The sequence below is a fragment of the Melospiza melodia genome, chromosome 11 (assembly GCF_035770615.1).
Source record: "Melospiza melodia melodia isolate bMelMel2 chromosome 11, bMelMel2.pri, whole genome shotgun sequence".
In the NCBI taxonomy this organism is placed as follows: domain Eukaryota; kingdom Metazoa; phylum Chordata; class Aves; order Passeriformes; family Passerellidae; genus Melospiza; species Melospiza melodia.
Window position 1 is genome coordinate 2,461,088 of NC_086204.1, and position 15,005 is coordinate 2,476,092.

A 15,005-nucleotide genomic window follows, 5' to 3' on the forward strand; every position below is an offset into this window, starting at 1 on the left:
GGCTCCCTTCCAACTCAGAATATTCTGTGATCCCTTGCAGCTCCATCACCCAAGAAGCCTGTAAAGCATTGTTGCTCACAAAAACTCACACTTCATGGCAAAGTGCTTGGAGAACGTGTTTCAGTTTTCAGATCTCTGCAATGCAGCTGACACGAGTTCCTTGTTGGAGCCTCTGCTGTGCAGCAGCTGCAGCAAACACTCCACTTTGGCAGGGTGGAACAGATGACCTGGCTCTTCAGAACACAGCTCAGGCAAACAGCAGGGAGATTGAAGTGCCACACTTTGCAAGTTGTTTCAGAACCTGCCTGTGATGCTGTCATAGGCTGGGTGCTTTCTTCAGATCTGAGATCCTCAGAGCTGCCCCAGAGTTTCTAGCAAACAAACTTACTGCTTTCATTTTACACCAGAAGCATCACAACTACCTGGGAAATCTCCCTCCCACACCCCACAGGCTGTATTTTGGGTGGCTTGATGATCTCATCACCACGCAGCTACTAAGGTTAAATACTGCTTTTAAAAACTCTCATGTAAAAGCCACTGAGGTCAACTTTTAAGCTCAGACTCACTCTGACCAGCTTAAATACAGAAAAACAAAGCAGTCAAAAGAAAAGGATCAAAAGGAATTACCCATCTTTTCTCCTCCACTTCCCTCTGAACCACACGCTGCCAGACCTACCTACAACTGCTCCCATCCTGCCAGGCCTTGCTGCAGCTCTGTGTCCTTGCCTTTCCCAGTTTCTTCACAATCCTAAAGTGATCTTCTCATGAAGAGAGTCACCAATACCTGCCCAGACACTGCCTCTTGCTATGCCTGACTGCACAGCACATCCCAAAGGGGATGCAGGAAAGCCAGGAACGCAGGGACAGCTGCACAGCCCCTTGTTACAATGCTGGTGCAACATCAAGGGTCCCAGGGGTCAGGAAAGGAAGTTATAAAAACAGTAACTGGGAAGAAACATCAGGGATCTACACCCTCCTCAGTCCTGGGGGTACAGCAGAGAAGAAAACGTCACAAGAAATATGACAAGTCTTCCATCCAAATACCTTCCAAATAGGAAAACCAGAATGATGTGGAACCATGAGCTTCCCCTTTCATATTCCCCCAGAAGAAGCTGTTTCAATTCCATTAATCTGGAGGCACGGTGAGTCACACTTCAGCAGGTACCTTCATGTTTGAGGTCAAACCCAGGCCATGTAGTAATTAAGACACTTTAATGGAATTCTCTTGTTATAATAAGCTCTGTTCCCAGAGCTGACTCAGGGATACAGCAGAGCACCCAAGGTGGGATTTCTCCTTTTACACAGTGATCTGCACATCTCCCATGTGGGGAGGTGTGGCTGCATAATTTCATAATGAAGTAATACAAGGCTGCATATTTTTACAAGGAAGTGAGAGATTTGTTCATGCTGCAAATCCAAGGAGTCTTCAACACCAAGACAATTCCCTTTTGTCATAGTTTTGTTTTGTCACAGTTTCTAAGCAGAAGTTCCCCTGGTAGAAGAGGAACAACATCAGCTAACAGAATTGCTCATCTGCACAAGAGCCCACCCCATAACCAGTTAATGAAAAGGATCCCACCAACTGCAACAGAGGCTGGACAGGGCCTCTGGAGTCTGAGCTCAGGAGGGAAACTACCTGAGAGGCGAGGGCAAAGAGGCAGATTCTCCATGCTCACAAAAGAAGACAAGAGCACACCTTATTTAAAACCAACTCTTTCCACTCTCATTTATTTTTCCTAAAAACAGTCCTTGCAAATGTGTCTCGTTTCTCTTTCCCAATTCAGTGGCGTTGCTGCAAGTCCTCCACGGCACGTGACTCTGGGGAAGCAGAGCAGTGTCCCACAACTCAGTCCCATTTCCATAGGAAAAGCTGACTCATAAATCACATCATCCCGGAGATGCAGACACAGGTTTGTAAGGAGCACCTGAATGCCAAGTGCCAGGAGCAGGCTGGAGGCAGCTGAGGGCTCTAGCAGAGCAGGAGCCCCTCCTTCACGGCCAGGCGCTGCCGGTGGATCTTGTCCTGCTGCAGCTCCTCGTGGTTGGGGTGCCAGAGCTTCATGACAATCCTCTCAATGTTTAGAGCATACACTGTGTGTGCAGGGATCACTTCCTTGTGCACCTGGAAAGGCATGGTGGGAAACAAGCTGCACACCTCCATACACATTTGCCCATATTCCCAGGAAATAACTCCCTCTGCACAGGGGCCAGCTCTGCAGAGCAGGGACAAAGGGAATGTCCTTGCAGCACAACCACCTCTTACACCACTTGCTAAGGGAGTGCCATGGTAAGGAAACAGTAATTTTGCTCTTGGGGTGGCAATCAATAGCTGATCATCAAAACCATAGAAATAACAGTTCTGACTAAGCATGAGATGAATGCTTGATTACAGCTCTGTGGTCTGCATCCACAGCTGTCAGACAAAATCCCAAGGCCTGTTCACAACAGCACAGATCATCAAGGGGGAATTTCTAACAACTAATTTTAGACATTCAAAGTAGGCAATGCCCCCCCACAACTGCCAGAGAAGGAGGGAACCACAGCCATACACTGCCAATGAAAATTCACCCAGCTGAGCTCAAATGCCTCCCCAGGGCTGGGGTGATCCCAGCCAACCCACTGCAGTGCCCTGCATGCCAGGACCAAGCATTCCTCTAAGCACCCAGGTGGAACATGAGGAGTAAGAAGGGACATGCCAGGTAAGGTATTTTGCTGCAGCACTGTCAAAACCCATCCACCTCAGTTCTGCTAAGAGTTCACCCATCTTGCACAGCTGTGAGACAGGGATTTCCTCATCAGCTCTGTGACCAAGGGGATCAGAACAGGCATTAAACCAGCAGTTAACAGGGGGAACAAATCAAAGCCAAAGGAGGAAAGAGACTATGGGAAGAGACTACAAATCCCCCACCATGCACGTAAGCCACGCTAAGACTGGCAGCTGGCACCCTGTGACACGAAGGTGTGACATGCCCAGCTTACCTGCAGTGCCTCAAAGAGGTCATACATGTTGACTGGAGGCAGGGATGCTGGCAGGGTGTCCCCAGAGCAGGCCAGGAGCAGGGCTGCCTGCTGCTCAGCATCATCAGGGGCAGGTGGGGGGGCCAGGCTCTGACCTGCCGAGGGTGTGGCGGCATTTGGGGGGCTGGGGACAGAGCAGGCAGAAAACATCCCAGTCACAAACCAGCACCAGCTGTGGCTGTCATACAGCAGCAGCCTTGCTGTTCTGCACCACAGATGTGGTACATAAAATTATTTCAGCTCTAATAAAAATTTCAAATTCCAGTTTAACAAGGAGCGCGGACTGAGCCTCGACATGCTCCAGCCCTGCTTAAACGGTCTCAGTTGTGCAACTTTTTGTTACTTGCAGCCAATAGCTTCTACCCAGCATAAAAATTAAGGCACACACAACATTAAGCTGGAACACTGGCCGTGAGGCAGAGTTGTTTGTAGCACTACAATCAAATCTTCAAACACCCACGACCTCCTGTCAACTGCTAGAAGCTGCCACAGACAAACAAAACTGCCTTCTCGTACACAAACACTGCCAGATGCACTGCACAAACTCTTTGACACTCCAAACAGAAGGGCCTCAAAGCCCTGCTAACTGGAAAGATGTGCCACAGAACCATTAGCATGCAGGAAATGACAGGATGGCAGTGTCCTGCGGGTCCTCACTCCAGTGCTGGGAAATCCCCACATTCACACTCCCTGTTTAGCTGTACAACCCTCCATACCAATGCCTTCCTAGCTGGTGAAAGCAAGACACTATCAACACACATAAAAGACACAACTGAGGCATGGAGTAATTCCAAGACTAGCAAAATCCATGTACATCATCAGTGTGCTGCCAGCTCCTTACCATTCAATTAAGTTGTTATAAGCAACAACACTGTTCTTCAGATATGGCTGAGGGTTGACATTGCTTCCAAAGGCATACTTGAAATGGCCATCCCTCAGACGATAGGCTTTTCTCCTGGATATCACAGAGGTCAGAATGTCCTTAAGGTGGTTCTGCAAGGAAAACCAATCTTGTGACATGTGCTGATTCACTCCCTCGTGGACAGAAGGGCCTCAACAAATGGCAAGACAGAAGCAGTGCTGCTATGACCACAGGGACCTAAAGATGGAAGGGAACCAATATCTGCACAAGCTACAGGAGGTTTTCATTATACAGCCCTTGGATACAGAGAACGTGGCACTTTGAGTACTGTAAACATCAGCCTGTGAACCATACTTTAATATGTGATGCCCTGCTTCAAATGTCAAAGGAGTGTCTTCAATGCTAGGAAATTCCCAACCTCTGATTAAACGTTAAGATTTCATAACTGACACTGGATGTTACACTTGAACTGAAATACACGCCCTGAAATGACAGTGAAAAGCCCCTCACTCATCTTTGTCATTTGCCTGAACAGTGCTGGAGAAGGAACTGTCTGCAAAAAACAAGCAGACAACTTCTTCATTTGGCCTCACCTCACTCCAGATGGGAACTCAGGTGGCCTCCACATGCTGAGTGCAGAAAACCATCCACACATCAGTGCTCCAAGCAGTGGCTGTGCCATTCCTGGCACGTGTACAGTGATGCACAACCACTGGCCAGAGCCAAACCAGGACTTCACCTGGACCAGGTATCACCTGCTCGTGTCCCTTCATGGCCAGGCCAGACCAGACACTGTGCCTGTGACAGACTGCTTTTTATAGAGCTGGTCAAACTGGCATTCCCATTCTGTCCCTGCTTTGAAGTGACAGGAATAGCATTTTCCACAACAGCTACCTCAGCGTGCCTGGGGTACTGTGCAAAACTAACACTTGCAGGCAGAAGTCCCAGACTTTACATCTAGGACACGAGATTCTCCATTCTCCATTCTCACATTACTCAGGGGACAAAAGGGCAATGGGAGAACAATCAGAGCAGCAGGATTCCACCCCATGCAGAGGGACAAAGTCCCAGATTGCACACAGAGCCTTTTGCTGCTGGTGTTACACCACCACTGCAGGCCCCCAGGCCAGCCTCACCTCCACAGCATACACAACAGCTGTCACTGCCTCCTCGGTGACATTGTCCAGCCCGTGCTCATAGGCAGTGACAATCATCCTTCCTTCCAGCTGGCCACGTGTGGGGAGCATCATGGTGTGAGAGCACAGCTTCAAATCATCATCCTCCTGAGGATCCTTTGCCACAAACTGCTGGGCTCCTGACAGTGGGTTCTGAGGCTGGAACCGGTGCTGTCAGGAACACAACATTAAAGCATCAGGTAATATTCATTCACAGGGGACATCCCTACTCCAGTCAGAAAGCTTACACCTATAAAAAATCCTTTCAAAATCCTCCCCAATGGCTTGTGACTGAAGAAATTGCTAAGTCAGTGTTGGTATCCTTTCACTGGACTTGTCCAGTAGCACCCCAAACCACCTGAACTTTGGGTATCCACAGCACACTGCAGCAAGAAATTCTACACACCACATGCAGACTCACCTGCTCTGGTCTGCTCTGTACCTCCTCACCTGCCAGATTTGTTTGATTCTCCTGGGAATCTCAAAAAGGGCAGTCACTGACTGCATTTATCTCCTTTCACACTACCCAGGCCAGTGGCTGGACTTTCACATCTCTCAGACACTTTCTGTGTTGAAGAATTCTCATATTTAGTAATTCCTTGTACAGAAGGGTATATTTTTACTTACCATCTGTACAGCTGCCCTCCAGATTAAAGCCCATGATCCTCAACTTGTGTGATTGATTCTTACATTTCTCTAATGCTTTAAACTTAGCCCAAATCCTGCTAATTTCATACTTCAGGCTCCCTGTGTACTTTCACTACTCTAAGCAGAGCTGTGCTACAGAACAGCCACTGAGATGGAATATGACTATTTTTCAGAACTGACTCAGTAATTTAGCAAAAATACTCATCACAGAAGAGGAATTCATACTAGAAGGTGGCATTTCCCAGGCCATATGTATTCCAGCACAAATCCTTGGCTGCATTGTGTCTCAAGCTCTGAGTACCTGTGATGGCTCCTCAGTCTCCAGATAAAGGGGGGAACAAAGCAAATGGAAATTACTGATCCTTGAGCCCATGTGCTTTGCTCAGCTCTGACCCACGAGGAAACAGACTCAACACACTCCCTCTACTTTCTAGTGGCTGTGGAATGGAGATTGCTGCAAGGCTCTTATGGGGCACCAGGACACACACACTTTAAATATGAACAATGAATAAGCAGTGAAGTGGATTTCTCACATCTTAGTTTCAGGGGAGAAAGGGGGGCTGCTTTAGTCAAAGGACAGTGTGGCATTTAACTCAGAGTGAAAAACCAATCCACCCACTGGTGATGTGAAAGCAGGTTTCCCTCCCCATAATTCTAAAGATTTATGCTTTCATTACAGGAAAGTCACATGCCTGGAAAAAAAGACCTTCAAAACGTAAGCAACTCTCAAGAGGAATATGGTTTGGGAGAGCAGAAGCCAACTGGAATGGACTTGTGGTCATTCACAGCTGTTATTCTGACCAGTGAGGGAAACGTTATGAAATACCAAGGCACTTCCAAATTCACACTACTCAGGAATCCCACTAGTCCCAGAAAAGCCCATTAATCATAAGATGCACTTCATCCAGTGCTTACTGCCAAGCATTCCTGAACATGTGTACAACACACACTGGAAATCTGGTGTATCCTCAGGATAATGAGTAAATCAAATTCTAAGACTTCCACTACATCACAACTTGCTTCTCAAACTCTCATCTACGTGCTACTGAACTCAAGAGTTACAGTCAAGTTTTAAGACAGGCAAGGTAACACAGTCTGAATTCAGAACATCACAACAGAGGTTGCAGCTGTGAGCACTGCAACCTCTGACAATTCCTAGATACAAGGAGCCTTCAGCTGGACTTGCATTCCTCTGGATTCCTTTAGTCTCTGAAGCACACACAGAGTGCCTAATCCCAAATCTCCCCTCCACACTGGTCTGGCAGCACAGAAACAAGTGCAGAAAGGGGTGTGACAGTGCAGGGTGGATGTACAGAGCACCTGCTGCAAAGTGAACTGGATCTTGCACGTTTCTGTGCCACCTACCAGAAAATAGCACCTTTAAAAGGCATTCTCAGCTCTGAAACAACTTGACCTTCTGAAAACATTACACCCAGGATCTCACTTCTAACACTTTGAGAGTTAGTCAGAGAATTCTATCTGGCTGCCTGAATAAACAGTAAATCACTTGTTTTAGGAATCTGGCAGATGCAAAGAGAACCACAGACACTTACATCGAACTTTTGGCGAACTGAAGAAATCTTTTTCTTCCCTTTGGGTTTCCCAGGTTTAGTTGCAGAGCCACCTGGCCATGGCAGAGATCCAGCACCTTCTACAAATTGAAAGGAAAAAGAAACCAAAACAAACCAACCAACAAACAAACAACAAAAAATAAACTAAAAAAACACAAAACACCCACCCAGCGTTGCTGATTTAGGGCCAGGATGAAACCCTTAACATTTGGCCACCTGTTAAGCCTCAACCCAAACTCAGCAGCCATAGCAAGAGGGGAGAACATCTTTGGCAGCCCCTTGCTACTTTGACTCACTCACAACACCCATGACTTGCGTAGCAATTTCTGTCCCCACACCACACAAAACCCACAGTGGAAGGGCAGAGAGAAGCACAGCCTGTAAGAAAATCCAAAATGAAGGAACAAGCTGTTTGTTCCATCAGGAAGGTAAGAGCTTGCCTAGAGCTCTTACCTGGAGGTGGGTTCTCCTCTCACCCACTCCTGGATCAGGTCAGATGTTAAATAATCTGAATTGAGCAGCCTGACTCCCCAGTTCTCCTTCAGCAAGATTTGTCATGGATCCTTATTAAACATCACTACATCAAGCTGATTGTTCTGTTACACTGAAGAGGAGGAGAGGGGGGAAGAACTGCAGAGGCCACTGAGCCCAGGAGCAGGATGTCACTGATGTGACCAGCAAGCAAACAGCTGAAAAAGAGGTTCCTGTTTAGTACTAATAAATAAACACATTTGGTCATATCATCAGCTCAAAAGTCCACTGAATGCTGTCTGACAGCTACCCCTAGATACAAACCACATCCTGATAATCACACAGCTCTTGGCAAGGACAGCCCAGCAAATTTCCTGCTGACAGGCTTACAGCATCTGTGAGCAATGAATTGCCTCAGGAATTGGCTTAGGACAGCGCTGCACTGGATGTGTGTGTGCTTGCTGGCAGGGAACAAGTGCAACTCAGAGGCTGGACAGCCCTCTGGTGGCTGCAGAGCAGCCTGTGCTGTGTGCCTCCAGCACAGCACCCTCCCTGCAAGGCAGCACCCTCTCCTCTGGAGCACAGCGTGCCCTCAGCATGTCCCACTGCTGGGAGCTTGGACAGCTCGGCTCTGAAGGCATTTCAGAGTGCCCCAAAGCTGAGGCTGGAGCTCCCTGCCAGGCAGCTCTGACAGCACAGCAATGTCCTGCACATCCCCTGGCCACAGCTCAGCCAGAATTTGCCATTTCCTCTAGACAGAGACAAGAGGTGACAGCAGCCTTTCCACATGTCAGCACCCACAGCCTGGCCAGCGTCACTGAGCACTGACCAACACTCAGCTGTGGCTCTCTCCTGCTCACACAGCTCTCACCAGCTTCACACCAATCTCTGGGTTTATCTCTGGCTGTCCCAACTATGCTTCATCTGCAGTAATTGAGAATTAACTCATGGTTAATTTGCTGTAGTCAGGAACTCAAACACAATTACACCACAGCCCTGTTTGGAAGGAATGAGGCTGGCTACAATGTCACAGACATCTTTTCATAAAAATCCTTTCTTTTAAGATTTTTCCTTTCTGAGAAGCTGAGGCCCCAGAAGAAGAATGTAAACAATTGCTATCAGCTAGTGTGGAATGCAACAGGTGCAGCTGTGATTAGTCTTCTGTGAGTGTTTAGATTTGCTGACCACTCACAGGAGAGCTTGCTTGCTTTCTGCTTGGACACAGAACTTTGTTAAGCATTCTATTCTATTCTTAGCTTAACAACTTCTCTCTCTATTCTTATAAGTATAGTCACATACTTATACATATTAATAAAGTATAAATAAGTATAGTCACATACATATCACATATTAATAAATCCAGCCTTCTAATCATGAAGCAAGATTCTTGTCTATCTCACCCTGAAGAACCCTCACAAGTCATGTAACACTACAAGTCCTTGGCTATATGGGGAGCATCCCACACACACAGCTGGAGTACAAGCACCATGGAAAAACAAAATTTCTAACAGCATCAGGCTCAGCTGAAGGATTCAGGTTTAGTTTTTGAATGGTCAGCTGCTAAGAAGGGATTAGAAATAACCTACACACACAGAGATGGCACATTCTCCCTATTTTAATAAAGTTGACCAAAATGTTTAGCTACATCCTATTAGAGAGGTGGAAACCCATAGCCTAGAAACCCTGTTGTCAAAATCCACTGGTCCATTTAAGAAATTAAAAGATAATAAATAAAACCTCCCCAAAACTTGTAAGGCTGGTGTCACTGCTCATCAATACATCACAGGAGAGGCCCTAATAATGGAGCATAGGAAACCACTGTGGAGAACCACACCAGGTCTCACACAGCTCATTCACAGCCTCATTTGTGACCAGAGAACGTGCAATGAGTGCAGATGGAAATTGCAAACACTCTTTCCCTCTGATAATGTTCTACAGGTATAATAGGTTACAGTTAAGTCAGAATTTTTAAAATACCTTTTATAGGAAAAATAATACAGTAGGTTTTAAATGGCAACTAAATTTATAGGCTTTGACAGTAGATCTGAAAGATGCAACTTAATTGAATCTCAACATGCACATTTAACAAGAACTTAGCCAAACTCAGCTCAAAACAAGGAAAAGGTGAGATACAATCTCCTATTCCCCACTACAAGGAGCCCATAGCACAATTTTTGGTTCCTTTTCCAGGTTTTCATATTACCAAGCCCAACTTGCACTAGATGAAGAAAGCAAAATTTCCCTCTAGCATTCTAAGAAACCAGTACTTGCCTTCCTGGCCACAAATGACAAGGCTGGGTTGGCTCAGACATGAAACTTCAGAGATGAATGCAGCTTTTATTTCATCTTGCTAGCAAAGGAATCAGACCTCAACAAGCCACAGCTGCTGCTCTGCCTTCAAAGATCAGCAAGAGATAAAAGCATTTTTCTAGGAGCTGCCACATCTCTGCATGGCACCACCATGATGGCACCAGGCAGTCCAGAGCCTGTCACGTTTGCCTGACATGCTGCATGAGGAAAGGACAAAGAAACAGAGAAAGTCACCACAGAAAGAAGCAGACAGAGAGAAAACACCACACATTTCCCACAAGCCTGTTTACTTGATCTTCAATTTGGGGGGGGTTGTTTGTTTTAATCTTCTTGCAGGAACAAGGGTTTTGGTCAGCTATTCTGCTGATATCTGGTTGATATTCTGCTGGCTCTCCTCTGCACATTCCTCTGCTCTTCTCTCCTCTCCTCACACTCCCATTTTCTTACTTTTCCTCCCTTCTCAGTACTCTGGAGAGAGGCAAACATGAGCAACCTGAGCCAATCTCACAGCTGAAAGCCCTCTAAGCAAAGCCTGTGGACAAACCTGATGAAATAAAATGCTCCTGTTACTCCACACAAGTTCTAATTCACTGAACCATCTTTTAAATGGCTTCAGACTATTTATAATTAAATAAATTAAATCCTTACATCACTAACTCAAGTGTTTGCAATTGTCTCAGCTAAATGTCAGCAATAAAACTAAGAAGGGAAGGAACAGTTCCAACAAGATACATATTAACTCAAGGAACCTTGCTACCCTGAGTGCTTGCAACTGTCCAACAATCAAGGTCAGCTTAGTAAGCAAGTCCATGCAAGGTTAAGAAAGGATTTAAGCCAGAGTCCATCCGGATGGAATTTTTTGGGGAAGAAAAACTCCCAGTGTGCTGGTTTGGGGTGGAAGAGGGTTAATTTTTTTGCCAGGGCAGCTGGCACAGCACTGTGTTTAGGATGAGTGCCAAGAACAATGTTGGTGACACAGGGATGTGTGCAGAGCACAGAGCCCAGGGATTTTTTGCTCCTCACCCATCCCACCAGCTAGGGGCCTGCACAAGGGCCTGGGAGAGGACACAGCCAGGAGAGCTGGCCCCAAATGGCCACACTTCACATCAGAATGGACAACACAGCTCCCTGCCTCTGCACCAGCCAGCCCTGAGTGCCCCATGGCAGAGAGGTGTGCAGCTGGGATTTCAAGTGGTTTGGGTGACCAACAGCCTGAGCAGACGAGAGGGGGAAATGCAAAGCATCCTCAGAAAGGGTGGCATTCACCAAGTGCTCCCTAAATCCCAGGTGGAACCACTAGTACAAGAGGCAGCAAAATTGGGAGCAGATGGGTTTGTTTGCATGTTCATCATATACTGTAATCACTCCTGAAAAACACCTTCCCCAAGGGTTCTTATTCCAGTACAGCATCAAGTACAACTTGACCACTGACCACGTGGTTACTTTCCCCTTGTCTCTCACAAGAAAGTGGAAAGTACATGCACCAATAACCCTTGTGATGGCATGCCAAGTGCCTCAAAAACACTCCTTTAAGGTCACTTATTTCCTTGAATCATCAAGTAAACACCTTCTACCCAAAAGACAGTGGCAGAGACAAAAGCCTGTTAGCTTTCCATTCTTACATGGAGGAGGGGAAAAAAAGAAAAAAAAAAAGAAAAAGAGTGAGAGAAAATACCAAACCACAACAAAAAAATAAAATAGCAGATGTCAGACTGGCATCTAGGGGAAGAAAGAGAAATCTAGATGTTAAAAGCTAGTATTCCAGTGATACTGCATTTTCCTGGGCTTGCATGAACCACCCTACATCTTGCCTGTAAGAGATGTCCCAGTCAGTGGCCCAGAAAAGGAAGCTCAGCTCCCAGATCACTGGGACATTGGTCTGTGCACAGCACAGCTGAGCTGCTAGAAGGGACCAGCAGAATGCACTGTTAGCCCCACAGCACCAAAGCACATCTTTAAGACCACTTAGCCATGATTAAACTGACTTTTTTCAAGCTGGCTTATGCAATCTGTGGCCACAGAGCCAGGCAAAGCTTGCCTGAGAGCCCTGGAGGTGACCAGCACTGGTGGCCAGCTGGCCACCACCACATCCAGGTTTCTTCCAGGGCTCTGAAGAGAGCAGCTGCCATGGGACAAGAGAAAACAACCTCCAGGGACTTGAAATTAAAGCAGGAATAAGGCAGGAACTAATAAACACCCGTGGAGCAGCACCCTGCTCTGTGCAGGGGCTCCCACCTTCAAACAATCCTGAACTGCCTTGGGAAGGGACACCTGGGAGAGTTTGCTGAGGAATCCTGAGCAGACAGGATGCACACCATGACTGAGGGGCATAAAGAGACAGGCACTGCCTCCCTGCCCTCCTCATTTAGACCCAGCTGCTCCAGGTGACCAGCAGGGGAATCCCTGCTCCTGTGCAGTCTCTTCATCGTCCAGCTGTAATTAATTACTCAAAGTTAAAAGCAAGGAGCAGCAGATTCAGACATAAACCTGATTTACACGAGTGCAGCTCCCTAAAGGGAACAAGTTTAGGGCACACAAGGTGTTTTTTGCAGTTCAATCAACAGCAAACAATGCAAGTTTGGAGGTGGGGGCTATCAACATTTAATTAGCACAGCTGGCAGAGTTAAGGACCAGCTCTAGCACAAAACCTCATGGCCATACATGAATTTTGCAGGCATTATTTCCTCTAGCTACAACAGGCACCTCAGTAGCAGGTATTCTCTCCAGAAACTCATCTCTCAGGTCATGTGAGCTGTAGCAATTTTCTCTCCCTTCCTAGACAGCAGCCCCACACCTTGAATTGCAGCTCAGTTGCCCTTGCTACCACATCCCTGGCTTGGGAGCTCTTTTGGAGAACAAACAAAACACATCTGCACCCTTAAATACAGCAAATCTAGACACTCAGAGGTAAAATGCAATCCTAGATGCTCCCAAAGGTAAAATGTTAACTCTCTGCAGGTACTGGGTTAACAGGTCACAGCTCAACCAAGGCTCCCTGTAAGCACTTTTCTGTCAGCTATGTACTTGAAATCAAGATGAGTCAGGAAAAGTCAGCTCTCCACAACGAGCAGGAACAAAGTTCAGAGAGGGAAAGGGGTAAGCAAAGCACATCAAAGAGAAGGCTGCCTCTGCCTTGACCCTTCAGCTCACAGCAGACACTGACCCAGAGTTCAAACCAGGTTATCACAGGCACCAACCCAGCATCAGCCTCCAGCCAAGCACACACAGCTTAGCCATAGAAGCATCTCTGCTGAAATAATTTCATTATTTTGCTACATTTTTACCTGGGTGGCAAAAAACCCCCATGAATATGAAGGCTGAGGACACTGGGGTACTGCACACACACCCCCAAACTCACAAGTGGCAGGCACAGTGTTACAGCAAGGGTTTAATGAGGCTTCTCATGACTCACCTGGGGCAGAAACCAAGATCTGGCAGCGGGTGAGAATAGCCAGGAGGAAATCATTGTGAGAATGGACTGTGCAGAGAGAGAGAGAGCTCATTAGCAGCACACCAGTGCCCTGGCACCCCCTCAAAGCCATCCTAAAGCTGCTCCCTAAGCTTTCCCACTGTTGTGTTCTCCCCACCTGCTCAATTTTTAATTTAAGTTTTTTGAGAGTTTTCTTCTCCTGGGCTGAGACTCTACTACTGTGACAACAACACAGAGGATACTACACACTGCACAGAAACACTGAGGTCGCTTCTCAGTATTACACACACAGTGTATTACAGCTGCTTGACAAGTTCTGGTGTATTCAGCCAGTCAGAGGAGCAGCTGTCCCTCCTGCCATGCAGTGCTTTTGGTTTTGTTACAAAATACACCAAAATGAGAACCACAAAGATGAAGTCAGCTCAAACAGGCTCTAACAAAACAGAACTTTATTGCAGAGGTTTTCTGGAACATCGAGTAAATGCGCACAAGAGAAAGTGAAAACAACCTCAGAGGGTTTCAGGATCCTCTTTGGAGCCCGAGCACCAGAAACCTCCCTGCCCTTCCCTAAGGGATCACAAACATGGAAGCCAGGAGCCCCCGCGGTGAGCTCAGCAATGCCCACCCATGTCTGCAGACACACAGAGAAGCAAGGACCGAGGAATTTCCCCCTTTACCATCCCCAGCCGCCAGTCCCGGGGCAGGAAGGACCTGCCTGCTGCAAATGCAGCGCGGGGAACCCAGGGCTCCCTCCCCTGCTCCAGCTACAGCCAAGGGGAAAGTGCAGAAAGGACTGTGCCTCCACAGTGACATTAAAACCGGCTTTTTGGTTGCTCGAACAGCGTGTTTTACATTTTTATCACATTTACAACGCCAAACTGTCCGTCAGTGCCGGGGTTACCCAGGGACTTCCCCATGCGGGCCAGGGCACCTCCCACCACTTTAACCCCATTGCTGCCGGAGCCCTGGCGCTGCTGTTTCCCTCACAAGCACTGTCCCCGCTCGGGAAGCACCGCAGGAGCCTTCCCAGGCCCGGCAGGGCAACGAACCCCGCGTGTTCCTTTACCATTGTCCTGCGTGAGGAGCCTGCGCGCTTCCAGGTCAAACTCCTCCTTGCTGATCTTCTGCTTGAACCACAGCTTCAGGTTGGCCCAGTACCTCGGGAAGAGCAGGGAACCACAGAATCAGTGAGGTTGGAAAAGACCTCCGAAAGGATCCAGTCCAACCTCTCACCCAGACCGCGGCTCCTTCCCCTCCCCGAGCGCCTCGGCTGAGGGAGCGGAGCCGAAGCGCTGCCCCCTCACGCAGCGGCGCCGAGGCTCTGCGGGGCCACGGCAGAACGCGAGGGGCCGGGAGGGCGGCGCAGAGCCCGGCCCAGCTCCCCGAGGGCACTCACTGCTTCACGTTCTCGCCCAGCGCCTCGCTCAGGCTCTTCTTGGCCGCCTCCAGCTCGCTCACGTAGGTCGCCATCGCGGCCGCGCCGCCGCGGCCCGTCACGTGCCCGCGCTCACGTGCCCGCG

The 15,005-nt window shown here is 47.9% G+C and overlaps 1 protein-coding gene across 1 annotated transcript; it reads right to left on the reverse strand.

Annotated features, from left to right (window-relative positions):
* Positions 1-1,697: 1,697 nt before the first annotated feature.
* TADA1 (transcriptional adaptor 1) lies at positions 1,698-14,976 on the reverse strand. Its single transcript, XM_063165276.1, has 8 exons — positions 14,882-14,976; positions 14,552-14,643; positions 13,468-13,533; positions 7,257-7,354; positions 5,017-5,226; positions 3,860-4,011; positions 2,980-3,142; positions 1,698-2,122 (listed from the first exon to the last, which is right to left on the reverse strand). The coding sequence occupies exons 1-8, from the start codon at positions 14,953-14,955 to the stop codon at positions 1,970-1,972; spliced, it is 1,008 nt and encodes a 335-aa protein (XP_063021346.1). The 5' UTR covers positions 14,956-14,976; the 3' UTR covers positions 1,698-1,969.
* Between the last annotated feature and the right edge of the window lie 29 nt (positions 14,977-15,005).

Bases quoted from the DNA above. Each gene is read 5' to 3' on its own strand.
- TADA1 (XM_063165276.1), bottom strand. From the start codon at position 14,955: ATGGCGACCTACGTGAGCGAGCTGGAGGCGGCCAAGAAGAGCCTGAGC. The intron at 13,534-14,551 runs GTAAAGGAACAC...CTCTCTGCACAG, and splicing joins GCTCCTCACGCAGGACAATG to TCCATTCTCACAATGATTTC. The intron at 3,143-3,859 runs GTAAGGAGCTGG...CTCTGTCCCCAG, and splicing joins TATAACAACTTAATTGAATG to CCCCCCAAATGCCGCCACAC.